This window comes from Lepidochelys kempii, chromosome 24 (genome assembly GCF_965140285.1).
Source record: "Lepidochelys kempii isolate rLepKem1 chromosome 24, rLepKem1.hap1, whole genome shotgun sequence".
Classification (NCBI taxonomy): Eukaryota; Metazoa; Chordata; order Testudines; family Cheloniidae; genus Lepidochelys; species Lepidochelys kempii.
In genome coordinates, this window is record NC_136403.1 from 8,384,121 (window position 1) to 8,398,891 (window position 14,771).

At 47.5% G+C, this 14,771-nt stretch overlaps 1 protein-coding gene across 6 annotated transcripts in view; it reads right to left on the minus strand.

Moving 5' to 3' along the window:
* The window catches only part of SNX27 (sorting nexin 27), a 52,316-nt gene extending 39,337 nt beyond the window's left edge, over positions 1-12,979 (minus strand). For 3 of the 6 annotated variants that reach the window (XM_073323353.2, XM_073323352.2, XM_073323354.2), the window contains exon 1: positions 12,670-12,979. In XM_073323353.2, the coding sequence (XP_073179454.1) occupies positions 12,670-12,944 (275 nt within the window). In that variant the 5' untranslated portion in view covers positions 12,945-12,979. The remainder of the gene's footprint in view (positions 1-12,669) is intronic. The other 3 variants (XM_073323357.1, XM_073323356.2, XM_073323355.1) reach the window with 2 other exon arrangements.
* Between the last annotated feature and the right edge of the window lie 1,792 nt (positions 12,980-14,771).

The window sequence follows — 14,771 nt, forward strand, 5'->3', positions numbered from 1 at the left end:
TTTACAGTATTTCTGGTTTTAAAAGTTTTTACATTTATAAATCTCTTTAGAAAACGTTTGAGGATTTCATTCTCCTAAACCATCTCAAGAGAAATGCTAAAACTATCCCAGAACACTTAAACTGTGTGGATAAAAATCAGTTATTTTGGGGGAGGGGGATCAGTTTTTATTTAAATCAGATTTTTTGATTTGGTTATTTAGATTATAAATTTTTCATTAAAAACTGTTTAAAACGAAATCTGAATTTAATACAAAATATGTTGAGGACTAAGCTTGTTATAATCTCCTAAAACATTTAAATAAAAAAAATAAATATGCTGAATCCATGATCCTCTATCAAAAACTCAGTTAAAGGCTGCTTTTCTATATAAAGAAAGAAACGGGGGGCGAGGGGAAATCTAACTTTTACGGTCAAGCTTTATAAATAGGGTACAATGGTAGTAAATAAGCAATACAGCATTCATTTTCTAACATACTAAATATGCACAATTAAGAAGCTGAAAATATTAAGCTACATAATTGCTTAAATAAATGCATATCATTATAGTGTACCCACCTAAAAAAGATGTACCAAATCTAGTGTGAAGGCTCTGTTTAGCAATAATCAACATGTTTCAAATGTGAGTGTGCCTTTCTTTAGAAAATAACTCAGATACAAAGGTAAAAGTTGATTAAAATTGAAGATTTTAAATGGCAGCTTTCCACATCGTGATTTAAAATCAATCCAGCCTGAGGGAAAAAGTTTGAAATCAACTTTGTCCTCCCCTAGTGGAGAGCAAAATGTCAACAAAAGACTAACTCTAAAAGCTGCCTTCTCACCTGTGTGCACCTTTCACCCAACAAGTCCCAACCATCCCACTACTGGAGGAGAATGTTCCAGGGACCAAAATATGTGTAGGTTTTAAAAGTGACCTCTTTCTAAGGAGCCGAACCAGCAGAACTGTTACTCTCACCATGATTTCATGTATCGTCCACCTCTGTTAACAGAGCACTCTTCCCCAGCCCACTCCCTCACTTCTTTCTGTTCTTGACACCTGACTTGGAGCATGTATGATTCTGAAGTTTTACATTATTTTGAAGTTTACAAGTTTTAAATAATTTAAAATAATGTAATGAAGTTTTACATTATTTTGTTTTTGAGTACAGTTATGTAACAACAAAATCTACATTTGTAAGTTGCACTTTCATGACAAAGAGATTGCACTATAGTACTCGTAGGAGGTGAATTGAGAAATACTATTTCTTTTGTTGACCATTTTTACAGTGCAAATATTTGTAATAAAAAATAATACACACTTTGATTTCAATTACAACACAGAAAACAATATATATGAAAATGTAGAAAAACATCCAAAATATTTAATAAATTTCAATTGGTATTCTATTGTTTAACAGTGCGATTAAAGCTGCAATTAATTTTTTTGGAGTTAATTGTGTGAGTTAACTGCAATTAATCGACAGCCCTAACTTTTTTCCATGAGTATTGTTACATTAGCAGGTCCTTCCTCACCATAGGAATTAGGGCTGGAAGAGACTTGTTCAACCATCCAGTCTGCCTGCAGCTCAATCCTAGGATAAAGATGATACATCCTATGAAGTGAGCTGTAGCTCACGAAAGCTTATGCTCAAATAAATTTGTTAGTCTCTAAGGTGCCACAAGTCCTCCTTTTCTTTTTGATGATACTTCTGCAATTTCATCTTTGACAACAAGGCATAAAACCCTGAAATTCCTGGGGAAATGGAGAGAGAGTCTCTCTTATCGGCTTGACTATTTTCCCTGTGTAAAGCCCCACACCAGTAACACATACATGGCTCTACCCCAAAGAGCTTACCATCTAAACAGTAATGTTTCAGACAGTGGAACAGTCTCTAAGGCTACGTCTACACTACAGCCTATGTTGGCATAATTTATGTCGCTCAGCATGAACAAACCACCCCCCGAGTGACATAAGCATTGGTGTGCACAGCGCTACCTCTGCAGGAGAGCTTCTCACGCCAACGTAGCTTCTGCCGTTCGCGGAGGTGGGTTTTTTATGCCGACTGGAGAGCCACAGCAGCATTGTACATGTAGACATGGCCTTAGGCTATGTCTTCACTAGGAAAACCACAGTACAACAGCTGCTCCACTGTAGCGCTTCAGTATAGAGCGGTGGTTCTTGACCCGTGGGTTGCGGCCCAATCAGCACACAGCTGCGGCCCACGTGACATCCTCAGGGCCATACAGGTGTATATATATTGTGTGGTCGCGGCCCACATAACCCAGATAGAGCTGCCCACAATGGTAAACAGGTTGAGAACCACTGGTGTAGACACTCAATACAGCAATGGAAAGGGTGCTCCGACCACTGTAGTTAATCCACCTCCCCGAGAGGTAGTAGCTAGGTCAACAGAAGAATTCTTCCATCGCCCCAGCATTGTCTACACCCAGGGTTAGGTTGGTTTAACTACAATGCTCAGGGGCGTAGATTTTTTTTTGAGTAACGCAGCTCAGTCGACCTAATTTTTTAGTGTAGACCTGGCCTAAGTGGAAACCTCATGACTTGAGACCGTGAGAACGAGGCTGGAGAGAGCACTGGAGAACAAAAACAGAACATATCCCTGCCCTGGCAATTCAGTTAGAACCTAATCAGTATTTCCCATCTCTAGTATGCTCCTAACAAAGGGAAACACTTGTATGCTGACCTTTCTCTTTTCCAGCTCAAAATCAAGTCCTAGTTTTAACATTCTTTGAGTACGATAAATACCCATTAAGTAGAGACAGCATAAGCAAACTGAAGTCCACTGACTTTACCACTGCTGATATATTCCTCACACTGAGAAAAGAGCCTGGATCATTTAGTAATTGTTTTCACACAAGCTTGTCATGCCATTTTAAGGAAGTTCTAACAGCTCCATGTGTATTAACAGGCTCAACACTAGTGTACGATATAGTTCCCATTCTTCTGTTTAGGAAGCAATAAAAAGACTTTAAAGTAATGCTAGTGAGAAAGGTTTTGAAGTACACACAAAAACTCGTGCTAACATTTCCAAAGGCTTTAAAAAACAAATGTTGCTATAAGATGAGTAAGAATTAACTAGGCAAAGGAAAAATACTCTGTCTTACTAAAGGGGATAAGTATTTTTGGCCACTTCAGAAATAAAGCTTGGTATCAATTCTGGAAACTGAACAGCAATTACTTTCTTTCAGCTTATACAAGCAAACAAAGAATCGCACCAATAAGGACAGAATATCATTTAGTCCAGGTCAACACTACAGAATTTGTCAGCATAGCTATACGAGTCAGGGTGTGAAACAAACCACACCCCCAGCCAACACAGTTATGCTGGCAAAATCCTCAGTGTAGACACAGTTATGCCAACAGAAATCTGCCTCTGTCAGCATAAATAATGTCATTTGGGGAAGTGGTATTATTATGCTGACAGAAGAACTCCTTCCATCAGCAGAAGCTGTGTCTACACTAGGGGGCTATGGCAGGATACTTATACCAGCATAACGTTTGTAGTGTAGATAAAATCTTAGGGCATGGCTGCAGTAGAGAGTTTACAGCAGCGCATCCACCAATGCAGCTGCGCCACTCTAAGCTCTCTCATGTCGCCACTCTAAGCCAATGGGAAAGAGCTCTGCTGTTGTCTTAACGACTCCAGCCCCTGCAAGTGGCAGGAGCTATGTCGGCAGGAGAAGATTAACTTATGTCACTCAAAGTGCTGATTTATTCACCCCCCTGAGTGACATTAGTTATACTGACATGTAGACACAGCCTTTAGGCTCAGTGCCATTCATATAGTATTCTCCTCATTTGGTCAGAAAGTGAAAATTGGGTTCTGAGAAGAACTCCAAAGAGAGAGTACAAACCGGAGAACAAGACTTCAATCATCTTGCCAATTGCTGCTGATCTTTCTGATAGCACTGTATCTCATCGCCACTTTCAGTTCCATCACAACTCTCCCAACAAATCTTGTAACACTTATATGGCTCTTGCCACCTGTGACAAAGAGGGTATTTTCTTTAATATTTTTATGAATCCTAGGCATGCCTCAGTTTCCCTCTGTACATTGCATTGCTACCCAGTGGGTGCAAAAGGGTTAACCCTGCTCCTGGGACAGTGCAGGAGGGGTGTGCATCACCTCACTGTCTGGGGGAATGAATGAAGTTGGAAAAGAACTGGCTCAAACCAATCCAAATCAACAGAGGGTCCAGCAAGACAAAGATGCCCTAACACAGTGATCCCTGAACATTTTACCTTGCAGCCCCCCTTACCCCATCAATGCCCCTCCCTGAGCTGTGGTTGGCAGCCAGGGCTGCGGACGGGGCCAGAGCCATGGTTGGGGGCTGAAGCTAGGGCCAGAGCCGCAGCTGGGCACCAGGGCTGTGGCAGGGACAGTGGCCGGGGGACCTGGGGCAGGGCTGGGTACAGCTCTCTCCCCGCTCGCCCATGGGGGCTGACCAGGGCCCTGCCGCGACTCCTGAACATTCCTCTGTGCCACTGCCCCAAGGACTCAACACTAACAGCAGGAACCCCAAGCAAGACAAGGAGATGCCCTCAGGACTGAACATCTAACAACCGGAAACAACTCCCACCCCCGACCCTGCAGGCTGGACCGGGGACTGAGCTGGAGAACAAGATGTCAGGTGACTGGAGGAAGGGTGACCCTTTTGGAGGGACTCGGGAGCCCGGAGCTGGGCAGATAAAGGGGGAACACAGGACGAGAGCCAGAGGTGGAGTCCATCACAGCTTGGCTGGCTCATCAGGGCACTGGTTTAACCAGAGTGGACTATGGCATAACTTCTGCCTCTCTGTGCTACCCAAAGGACGTTCGGATTCTGTAGCCAGGTGACTCATCAATGACTCCCTTGTTCTGAAAAAGGCTGCCTGTGTCACTGTAAATACTCCCGGAGAGCACGGTGCGGGCCCGGTACAAGCCTCCCGCTGGAGTTTGGCTTGGCTGGATTCACTCGAGGGAGCCACAGAGACAGACAGGGAATGCTGGGGTCAAAGACCCAGTCTTGGGGTCCACAGGCCTGACTCTGTAGATCTGTGTGGGTCCTTTTGACCCAGCACAGTAAAGGGGTCACTCCAAGGAGACCACTTACAGGCTGGGGCACATCCCACACCCCGTGACACCACACAAATACCCAAAGAGACACATCCCACCAGCTTCTTCATTTATTACTACTATAAGGCATTACAGTGAGGTAGCAAAGTACTAGAATATTGCTAGTTTCAACAGGACACAATTAGCATTCAACCTAGGGTTCAGGCTTTGTAAATAAACATTTCAGTCCTAGTATGAAATATGTTTTTCCAAGAGCTTTTATGTTTTCAAAATAACCATTTCCTCCTTGCAGTGTCGGAAGCCCCAACACAGCACTGTCCTACTATACCAGAACCAGAGAGCGAAACTGACTCAACACAAGGGAAACTGACCAACTTATATTTTCATTTTTTCAACCTGCAGGAAATGCAAAATGCTGAACAAGTGGTGAAAAGTAGCTATAAATTATTTCAGCTTCAGTAGTCTCAGGTGCTATTAGTCACACACATGGATTTTGTTTAAACATACTATGGAAATTTTACATCAGCTTAGATGGATACATGCAAGAGCTTTTCAATTGTATGATTGATGAAAAGCCCATAACACAAGAACCCTTCATTAGAGTGGATTTATAAACACTACTAGAAAGACAAAAACAAACTGTCACAGCAATATACAAACAGTGAATTATGTTGAGGAAGAAAGTCAATCAGCTAGTGTTGAGAAGGATTTTGGTTTTGTATCCTTACAGGAAACAAAGAAGGTAAAACAATAAGACTTAATGCACTGTGCAAGTAGTTATGCATACAGACTTACAAGTGGAGGAGTCTTTCAAGCGATACAGGACTAACAGCAACCAATGAGCAGAAAATGGTGAATCAATTTGGTAAAACGCAAAACCATGCATCCCTCTTACTCGTTTTAGACATTCAAAGGCCCGGAATTGAGCACTATCACTGTAAAGCACTAGTATGTTCTTCAGCTTCTCATCAGCTAAAATTACAGGAAGACTTTTAAAAAGTTTCCAAGACTGAATTACAAAATTGCAAGGAGAAAGTGAGGTATATTCAGGGAACGTTAATTCAAGTACTTGATGAGCTATATAACACCACAACACTTGCTACCACAGTATTGAGCACTAAAGCTGAGCCCTGCAGGTCTCAGAAAAGTCACTCAGGGAAAGGGAGTTCGGCCTAGCTCAGCCTGCTGACCATTTCGTAAGGTGATTTTCTGGCAATTTGCCCTCTGGGCAAGCAGTAAAACACTGAAAAAGCAGCACACACAGCTGCCTCCTTGTTTTTCTAGAGACAGTGTCTGTACTTTTCCAAAGCAGAATCAGCTGTTTGTGCCTCAAGTCCATGCACAAAGTTAGACTTCAGAGCAAGGAGATGAGTTTAATCTCATTCGAACAAGGAGGAGCTAGTCTTTTTATGTGACAGCACTGAGAAAAGAGAAGCGTGTGTGCACCCACATATATAGGTCCAGCCAAGCCCAGAGGGTGTTGGTACAGTCCCCAATGTATTACTCAGGTCTTTAAATAACCTGCAGACATGGCTAATTTCTCACCTATTATGAATAATTTATTTGGCTGTTGACATCCCAGAGGCATAACTGGAAAAGTCAATTAGTAGAACACCCAAAATATTTTCTCTAAGCGCTCATCTAGCCCCAAATTACCACAGTATCTGAGCACCTCCAACATTAACAGATTCATCCATACAACACACTATGAGGCAGGAAAGTATTATCCCCATATTATGGTCAGGGAACTGAGAAAGAGATTAAATTATTCTTAACGCTTCTGTGTCAGGGCATAAACCAAACTCCAAGGGAAATTTTTCAAAAAAGGCGCACTTCAAGCTATTTTGCATATTTCTTTGACGTACTGTTGGAGACAGGACACCAGCACAGATGGACCACCTGTTGGATCTGGTAAGCCAGTTGCTAGTGTTCCTGTCTGTGGCAGAGCTATGAACTGAATTTAGCTTTGGCCAATGACTTAATCACCAGGCAATTCTTCTACACATGGCTCACTGATACTTAAAACTTGACTCCTTCTATAACTATTAGATCATCTCAAGCAAGCTTTGCTGTAACCAGTGATTTGCACACCTGTGAGAGACATTTTTTTAAAAAGATTAGTTATGACTGTCATTCAAGGTGATAATCAAGGAACTAAATTTGCTTTCTTTATCTGCTTTCAGTGCCCTCAACTCCCACAAACAGACAACATGCTAAGAAGATTAGAGAAGCACTTTGCAGTCATTATGCTGCAATGTCAGCTTTCAAAACCAAGCATTTTGAGCTAGTAGTTACAAGGGGGAGATTCATATCAGGGTATCATGCAGTTAAGTGCTTTATAACAAGCATAGAAAACACAATTAGACACTGTTGAGAAACGTCAGACATGCATAATGCTTACCCACAGATTGCAAAGTAGTTTACAGATATTAACCCTCACAGACCCACAGAGATGCCATACAAAATATTTTTATTGTGATAGCACCTAGGAGTCAATTGCACTAGTTGCTCTACAAAGACAGAACAAAATAATGGTCCCGACTCCAAAAAGCTTACAACCTAAGAATGGATGAATACTACACCCCAGTATTTCTCTTTACTATGGAATTCCTTATTCCTTTAATGAGGAACACTGCAGAAAATTAATGACCCAGCGTGCTAGATATCCTGTTTTAAATGGCACCCACTCTATTTACATTTTATATCCATTTTACAGATAGATAAGGCAAGGCACAAAAAAGTTAAATGACGTGATCAAGAACATGTATGCCGTGCTTGTGTAGCTGTGTCAGTCCCCGGATATTAGAGACTGCCCAAGGTGGGTGAAGCAATAATTTTTTTTACTGGACCAACTTCTGTTTTATTGGACAGAAGTTCGCCCAATAAAAGATATTACGTCACCCACCTTGTCCCTCTTGATCGAGACCACACAGCAAGAAAGTGGAAGAGCTGGGAACAGGAACCAAGAGACCTCATCCCAGTTGCATGCTCTAAAAGAATGTTACTTTGCTTTATTATAGCAAAATTGCACGGAATTTGCCTCAGCTTATGTGAGTTCCAAACAAAGCCCATCTCGGAAGCGTACAGTTTTAGTGCTTTTGAAGATGTGAAACCCTATATAAGCATTTGCAAACACGGATGCATTTAGGCACCTAAAAGAATGGCCTAATTTTCAGGGATGATCAGCGCTCCACAATTCCTATTCAGTCTCAGGATCCCTATTTATTTACCTAATCACAGGCTGTGGAGCTTGGGAAGGAGGGCAGGGGGGCCACCCGGACCATGGCTCAACCACTTTTTGGCTGGGCCAAACTGTGTGGCACTGCAACCCTGCACACCAAGTCACAATACCACTTTGTCAAATTTGGAAGGGGTGGGTATAGGGATCCATGGGCAGAGAAGTCAGGCTGATGCAGGGTGCAGATCTATTGTTCCTCACACGTACACTTTAAATGGCATTCCAGAGCCCCTGTGCTTAAGTATGAGTTAGCTTTGACACCCAAGTTTGAAAACAGTCCATCTCTACAGTACTATCTCTGCAGCATCAGATGATCCTCTGCAGAACTTAACTTTAAGAGCTGGTTACACTATAATGGAATGAATGACTTATTCAAAGTCAACCAACTAGAAACCACTGGATTCAGTGTGCCCCAAAATCAGCAAACGACAGCACACCTGGTACATATGTGTGCCTCCCGAGCTCCAGGGAACCCCACTCCCATCATTGCGCTTCTGTGGAGAGGAAGGGAAATCAATGCTATTTCTGGAGTCAGTTTTATTGTTTTCTCCTCCAACGTGCTGCAATACTAGAATTACTTCCAGGGGTTGGATCCAGCAATAACACAGCTAAGTGTGAAAGACACAGGATCCTCTGCTCCATGCTGACAAAATGCAATCAGGAACAATTAACTTTTTAGGGTGCCAATTTATGCACTTAAGTTAACAAAAGTAAGATCTGATATTTGCTTTCTCGCACTGGGGACCCTCCTATTTCACCAGTGCTACAACAGAGACACTGGGAGAGATTAAAGTGTTTTGTCCCAAGAACACTCACTATGTCAGTGGCAGAGCCAGACATGGGAATCCCAAGTCCCAGTTCTCTGCTCTGCCTACTATTCTATATTCCCTCCAATAGATGGGAATAGAACCCAGGAGTCCTGACTGAGTCCTCTGCTCTAGCAATTAGACTACATGGCCTTTCAAGAGCTGGAGCAGAGCTCACTAGAAGTCCTGATTCACAAGCCTCTGCTCTAACCACTAAACCACATGTTGCCATGTGAAAGAAACTAGGGGTCAAATCCTGAACTGGTGTTAATTGTCCTGGCTCCACTGGACAATTTATACCAACTGAGGATCTGCCCCCAAGTAACCTGGACAAACAGCAAATCCTTGGCTCCCAGGGTCAAACCCCAAAGCCAGCCCATAGCCTCGAAACCTATTTCAATAATTTTAAACATTCAATTCTCTTTAGTGCTTTCCACAGGGAGCACAAGGAGGTGGAGGATTTTAGACTCAGGGTCCTGTAACGCATACAAATATTCCTTCAGTCAATAAATACTGTTTTCTAAATACATCCTCTAGCTGCAGAATTCACCCAGTGAATGAATGTGTTCTCGGTGAAGGAAAGTCAAAGCACAAATATTCGGGTCACACAGCAGAAAGCCCATTGTGGATACAAGGCTCCCCCAGCACAGGTTATGAATACTCACATAACCAAGGGTCTGTAAGAACATTTCCCATCCAGTGGGACAAAACATAAACCACTTCTCCCTCACACACTTAAATCCTCAAAGACTGGAAACCAAGGCATTTTTAATTGCTATGAAACACTCATATTTAATAAGTATTTCAAGATAACTGACTCTGCAGACATATTGATCTTTACGTATTTTTAATTTATCTTACAGCAGAACACAATTAGGGAAAATATCACAAACAGCCAGAGGCACCGCAGAAACCACCTGAAGAATTACCATGTGCCAGGGGAAATTCAGTTCAAAATCTCAACAGGTCAAGGACAAGCTATAAAGGAGGCTCAATTAACACTGGAGACATGACCTAGCAGTTTAGGGCCAAATTTTAAGTTCTGACCAAAAAAAAAAAATCAGACAATATAATAAAGATTTAAATGTTTTTATTCAGAGACTTTGTTGGAGGTTGTATTTAAAATTTCCTCTGCAGGATTTAAATACTTCTCTGCATAGGACCAGTGCAAGTGACCAGAAACCAATGACAGTCCAGTACCACTGTCCAAGTGATGTGAAATGAGAATAAAATCATCCCCACCTCCAGAAAGTGGCTCCCTCTGCACTCGCTCCTCCATGTAAGGGCTGGGGGGGAGGGGATTGAAACCCTATTCTGGAAACATACAGGTGGGGAGAATATCCTAGCTTATCTCCAGAGAGATCTTTCCCTTCTCCACAAGGAGTATGTGCTGGGGTGGGGAGAAGAGATCCTTCTCTCTGCCAAGGATGCAATTCCCCTTATGCACCTTGACCTATGTTCCCTCCAGTCCCAGAGGGTGGGGGTGGGGGAGATCCTTTTCTCTGCCAAGGATGTAATTCCCCTTATACACCTTGACCTATATTCCCTCCAGTCCCAGAGGAGTAGGATCCCCCTATGTGGACAGGGATCACCTCCCCTCTCCCCACAGAGAGACTGATTCTCCCAGAGAGGGGTCTCTGTCCTGGTTGAGGCATATTCCCATTCCCAAGGGAAGGCATTAACCCTCTCCCCTACAGCATATGCTCAAGCCCTCCAGGATGCAGACCCCTTTGCACACCACAGTTCCCTCTCCCCACAGAAATCTCTCTGATCCCTTCTGCTGTCCCCCAACTCCCCCTCCCCAGAGCCCTACTCCATATCCTCATCCCGTAGTCTCCCCAGCCCTGCTCCCATCTCCAGGGTACTCCCCAGCCTTGGTCCCCCTCCCCTGCTGGTCTCCCATAGAAGAGTTTCTCAGAAAGATCACCTCTCCCTGTCTGCCATCAGGCAGTCCCCCCATGCTCCCGACTTGTGCACTCCAGCCTAGATGGCTAGAGATCTCAGGGCCCCAAATGCCCCCCAAGATGGCACCCCTCCCTTGCCAAGGCCCCACTCCTCCAAGAAGTAAGGGATTTTGAGGGAGAAGGTCATCTTCTACCACGTCCCCCACAGTCCCAGCTCCAGTATGTAATCTCCCCATCCCCCGCCCCAAAACAGCTCTCTGAGCTCAGCTCCACTGGGGCTGGTTCTCCTTCAGGGGTTCCACCCGGGTCCTCCATGAGAGGTCTCCTCCCCCTCAGCTCTCCCTTCCCCCTTCAGGGACCCAGTCCATAGGTGCTCGGGGCACTGCTGCATGCCTCGGCTTGAAGTGGTTTCCATCAGACACAAGTTCAATGGTTCTCAGAACCACCACAATACAAACTGTTCCAGTAGTCCCCCGCGCCCCAAGTACTTGCATCCCCAATATGCGGTCACTCTGTGTGGTGGGGAGGGGTCCACCTCCTCCTCCCGTCCCCATCACTCTGGGCAGGGCAAGAGGTCCCCCTCCATCACTCTCTGTGGTGGGGAGGGGTCCCCCTCCACCCCCCGAATCACTCTAGGCAAGGGGCCCTTTACCCCCCCCCGATCACTCTGGGCAAGGGGAGGGGTCCCCCTCCATCCTTCCCCTCCATCACTCTCTAAGGTGGGGAGGGGTCCCCCTCCTCCCCCCGGATCACTCTGGGCAAGGAGCCCTTCGCCCCCCCCCATCACTCTGGGCAAGGGGAGGGGTCCCCCTCCATCCTTCCCCTCCATCACTCTCTGCGGTGGGGAGGGATCCCCCTCCTCCCCCCGGATCACTCTGGACAAGGAGCCCTTCGCCCCCCCCATCACTCTGGGCAAGGGGAGGGGTCCCCCTCCATCCTTCCCCTCCATCACTCTCTGAGGTGGGGAGGGGTCCCCCTCCTCCCCCCGGATCACTCTGGGCAAGGGACTCTTTGCCCCCGCCCATCACTCTGGGCAAGGGGAGGGGTCCCCCTCCATCCTTCCCCTCCATCACTCTCTGAGGTGGGGAGGGGTCCCCCTCCTCCCCCCGGATCACTCTGGGCAAGGAGCCCTTCGCCCCCCCCCCATCACTCTGGGCAAGGGGAGGGGTCCCCCTCCATCCTTCCCCTCCATCACTCTCTGAGGTGGGGAGGGGTCCCCCTCCTCCCCCCGGATCACTCTGGGCAAGGAGCCCTTCGCCCCCCCCCATCACTCTGGGCAGGGGCAGGGGTCCCCCTCCATCCTTCCCCTCCATCACTCTCTGAGGTGGGGAGGGGTCCCCCTCCTCCCCCCGGATCACTCTGGGCAAGGAGCCCTTTGCCCCCCCCATCACTCTGGGCAGGGGCAGGGGTCCCCCTCCATCCTTCCCCTCCATCACTCTCTGCGGTGGGGAGGGATCCCCCTCCTCCCCCCGGATCACTCTGGGCAAGGAGCCCTTCGCCCCCCCCCCATCACTCTGGGCAGGGGTCCCCCTCCATCCCTTCCCCCGTCACTCTGGGCGGGAGGGGCGCCCCTCCCCCATCTCCCACTGCCCCGCCCCCCCAGGGTCACTCTGAGGGGTCCCCCTCCCGCCCCCTCTCTCTCTCCGCCCGGCCCCCCCGTACTCACACCTCCAGGATGCGGTCCCCCTTGCGCACCCCGGCGCGGTCGGCCGCCCCCCCGCCCAGCACGGCGCTGACATGCTGCAGCGGCGCGTACAGCTCCCCGTTGATGCTCCGCAGCTGGCCGCCCTCGCTCACTTGGCCCCGCACGTTGAAGCCGTAGCCGGACTCCGACTTGACGATGCGGACGACGCGGGGCCCCCCCGGCCCGGGCCCGCCCCCCCCGTTACGGTGCGGAGCCGGCGCCGAGCGCTGCAGCCCTTCGCCCTCCTCGTCCGCCATCTTGCCGAGCAGTTCGCGGCCGTCGCCGTCACGCGATCCCCTGACCGGCCACCGTAGCCAGGCCGCCGAAGTGCTAAGGGAGATGTAGTTCAGGGAGCCTGATGGGGAGCACGGCACCACGGGAAATGTAGTTCAGGGAGCCTGGGGGCGCACAGCACCATGGGAAATGTAGTTCAGGGAGCTTCGGGGGCGCACGGCGCCATGGGAAATGTAGTTCAGGGTCTCTGAGGGGCGCAGGGCACTATCGGAAATGTAGTTCAGGAAGCCGGGGGAGGGGTGCATGGCACCACGGGAAATGTAGTCTGGAGAATCTGAGGCGCACAGGACATCATGGGAAATAGAGTCGGGGGGAGCCTGGTGATGCATGGCACTATGGGAAATGTAGTCCAGGAATACTGGGGGCACCAGGAAAAATGTAGTCAGTGGAGCCCAGCCTGGTGGGCCTTGTGGGAAATGTAGGCCCGGGATCCTGAGGGGTGCATAGCCCTATGGGACATTTATTCTGGGAAACTAAGGGGCACACGGCCCCATGGAAAATGTAGTCTGAAGAGTTTGGGGACAGATGGCGCTATGGGAAATGGAGTCTGGGATGCTGGGAAGCATGGCACCCTGGGAAATGTAGTCTGGGGTCACCTCAACCCCCCCAAGCCTCATGGGTGACACAGGTACTGTCGCCCCCATAGCTCCATGGGAAAGGTAGTTCAGCCATCTGCCAGATGCAGAGGCTCATGGGAATTGTAGTTCCACAAGCCCTAGCACTGCCTCATGGGAGATTTCAGAGTAACAGCCGTGTTAGTCTGTATTCGCAAAAAGAAAAGGAGGACTTGTGGCACCTTAGAGACTAACCAATTTATTAGAGCATAAGCTTTCGTGAGCTACAGCTCACTTCTTCAGATGCATATCGTGGAAACTGCAGCAGGCTTTATATATACACAGAGAATAGATGTAGTTCATAAGGAGAACCCCAGCCACGGTGTGTGGGAAGAGGTGGGCGCTCGGGGTTGTAGTTTTGCCTGGGGCCTGTGAGCCCTGACTTGAGCCCTCCCTGGGATGGGGCATCATCTCTGACCGCACCCTCTCACCACAGATGGCAGCTGTCACTCATTGCCATAGCAACTGCGAGGGCACCAAGCCGCCCTGAGATGTCATCAGACTGCGATGTCATCATGTTTACTCTCATGACAGCCCATTGCATTAGAATCCCATCATGTCAAAAAACCACCATCACATCACATGATGTAGCAACAGATTATGATGTCATGGCCACTGTGACGAAGTGCCACGGTGACACATGTCTAGGCTGACAACACATAGTGGTGTGATATCACCTGCATCACTCTGCAATGCCGTTGCTTTTTGAAATGTCATCACGCCCCCACAGCCAGGCCGACATGGTGGGCATGCATCCAGCCTTCGCCCTACACCATGTTGTGTCAGAAATTACATGTTACACCACGTTCCAGCTCCCACAAGTTCCATCACAGGCCATTATTATGATGTATCTGTATTGCAGTAGCACCTAGGAGCCCCAGTCACGGACCAGGACCCTGTGGTGTTAGGCGCTGTACAAACATACAACACAAAGATGATCCCTGTCCCAAAGAGCTTACAAACTGCGTATGAGGCAACAGATCCTCCTAGCTAGCGTGGCACCGTAATCCTCCTAGGCTAGCCCTTTAGAAAGGCCCCCTCCACAGTGAAATGAGGCATATGAGAAAGCTTCCAAAATGTCTGCTGCTGCTTGGGCTCCATTTACTGGAATGTACCCCCTTCCAGCACGCCCATCATCCAGAAGGTGGAGGTGCCGTGCTGTTATATCATTGGCTG